The sequence below is a fragment of the Frankliniella occidentalis genome, unplaced genomic scaffold (genome assembly GCF_000697945.3).
Source record: "Frankliniella occidentalis isolate FOCC.00 unplaced genomic scaffold, Focc_3.1 Scaffold341, whole genome shotgun sequence".
Taxonomy (NCBI): Eukaryota; Metazoa; Arthropoda; class Insecta; order Thysanoptera; family Thripidae; genus Frankliniella; species Frankliniella occidentalis.
The window spans coordinates 213942-215820 of NW_026267464.1; the positions used below are offsets into that span (position 1 = coordinate 213942).

General features: G+C 55.2%; 1 protein-coding gene across 1 annotated transcript in view; it reads left to right on the top strand.

Moving 5' to 3' along the window:
* The window catches only part of LOC113218143 (heparan sulfate 2-O-sulfotransferase pipe), a 30775-nt gene that overhangs the window by 16626 nt on the left and 12270 nt on the right, over positions 1-1879 (top strand). The window contains exons 2-3 of the mRNA XM_052274150.1: positions 1387-1584; positions 1704-1783. Of these exons, the coding sequence (XP_052130110.1) occupies positions 1387-1584; positions 1704-1783 (278 nt within the window). The remainder of the gene's footprint in view (positions 1-1386; positions 1585-1703; positions 1784-1879) is intronic.

Sequence of the window (1879 nt, forward strand, 5' to 3'; positions counted from 1 at the left end):
CGGTACAGGCTAACTACTGAAGGGGCCGGGGCGACACAGCCGTCTCATATCTACAGCGCAATACTGACTTTCATCTCCTTACTCATATGACTCGCGTTTATTATCCCTTTGAGTGCGTTGAGACCCACACCGCGTTGGTCACCGCATTTTTTCCCAAAGGGTGACGTGACCCTCACTGTGGTGTGGACCCCAATGTATGGCGTCCCCGACACCCTTTGGCTCCTTGGACATCCCTCTTTTTTTTACGCAACCGGCCGCAACGTGTTATGCTGACTTCTTTGATTGTGCTTTTCATCGCACATTTTAATGCCACTTATTTTTATTCGCTGAGCGAATACAAGGCTACATAGTTAAAACTAGATTGCAATGCGTTTCATGGTTAACAAACTGGGCTCGACTTGAGTATCGGATGCGGAGCTCCCGTCCGAGCCAGAAGACAGAGCGCTCCTTGCTACACACTAAACTCAAATGCTCACCGACGACGCGACGGTGGATCCACTCCATGCTCACCGCATGCCTCAGTTGTAGCATCCACTGTAAAAACAAATTGTTTAAAAAAAAAAGGCTTTAAGTAAAATTACAACCATGGAATTTTTCCACTCACTCATATTTACCAGAGCATGGATAGAACATATATATTGTGACATGGCTGTCAAAGAATTATTGCCAAAGTATTCTAATTTCAAGACAATTTTTTTTACAGTGTGTGGACTTTGATCATTTTTGAATTGATCCTCGCGGCTTTGCTGTCGGAGCGCGGCGCAGCCACCGCCGCCGCTTCCTCGCGCGTACACTACACTACACGCTCGGTCCACAGCCACGCGTCTCGAAGCAGCAGTATCAGATTGTTTGCGCCCGCTCCGCTGGCCGCAGGGCCGGCAGTGCCGCCCCGCCCCGCCCCGGTGCGCGGCAGCCTTTAATCACGGACCTGCGCCGTGCAAATAATACCTGGCTGGGTGCGGCGTGGCGTGGCGTGGTGCGGTTGGACTCGCCTAGAGTGAGACGTTTTTTCCCCCTCTCCATATCTGGCCGGCCCTTTCTGCCTTCTGGTGAACCCGCTGCGGCCGGCCCGCGGCCCGGAGGCGTCCCCCCAGATGCCCTTACGAGGCCCTCTCCATCCTTCTGGGGTCCTCGACCCTCCGGAGTTGGTGCGGTGGCTTTGGTACTGACCGAGAGGGGTCAGGGGTCCCCCACTAGCCAACTCGTTGTACACTTGCCCGCGCCCAACTCGCGTCAAACTCGCAAAAACTTGCGAAAAATAGCGAAAAACTCTTAAAAAATCGATCCCCTCGCGGCAACTTGACAACTCACCAGCTCGTTGTACACCTATTTTGGAAGTGGGGGACCCCTTCGGTACTGACGCTCTCTTCGTCGGTGGTGTTGCAGGCCGACAAGCTGGACGCCCGTGCGCTCAACAACACGAGGCACGCCATGACGGACGTGGTGTTCTTCAACCGCGTGCCCAAGGTGGGCTCGCAGACCTTCATGGAGCTGCTGCGGCGGCTGTCGCTGCGGAACGCCTTCGACTTCCATCGCGACCACATCCAGCGCGTCGAGACCATCCGGCTGGCGCCCGCCGACCAGGTGAGCCGAGCAGCAGCGAGCGCCGCCCGCGGCCCAGCGGCCCGCAACGCGCCGCGCGCCCGCGCCCGAGGGGCTGCCTACCGGCCGGGCGGACGAGTACAACGCTCTCTCTGTTGCAGATGAACCTCGCGTCTATGGTGAGCGCGTACACGCCACCCGCCGTCTACGTCAAGCACGTGTGCTTCGTCAACTTCACCCAGTAAGTACTAGCTATGGGAAAATATCTTCGTACATTTACAACATACACTGAAAAATATCGTCGTAAATTTACCAAAATTTTGTAAACTAGAATTTT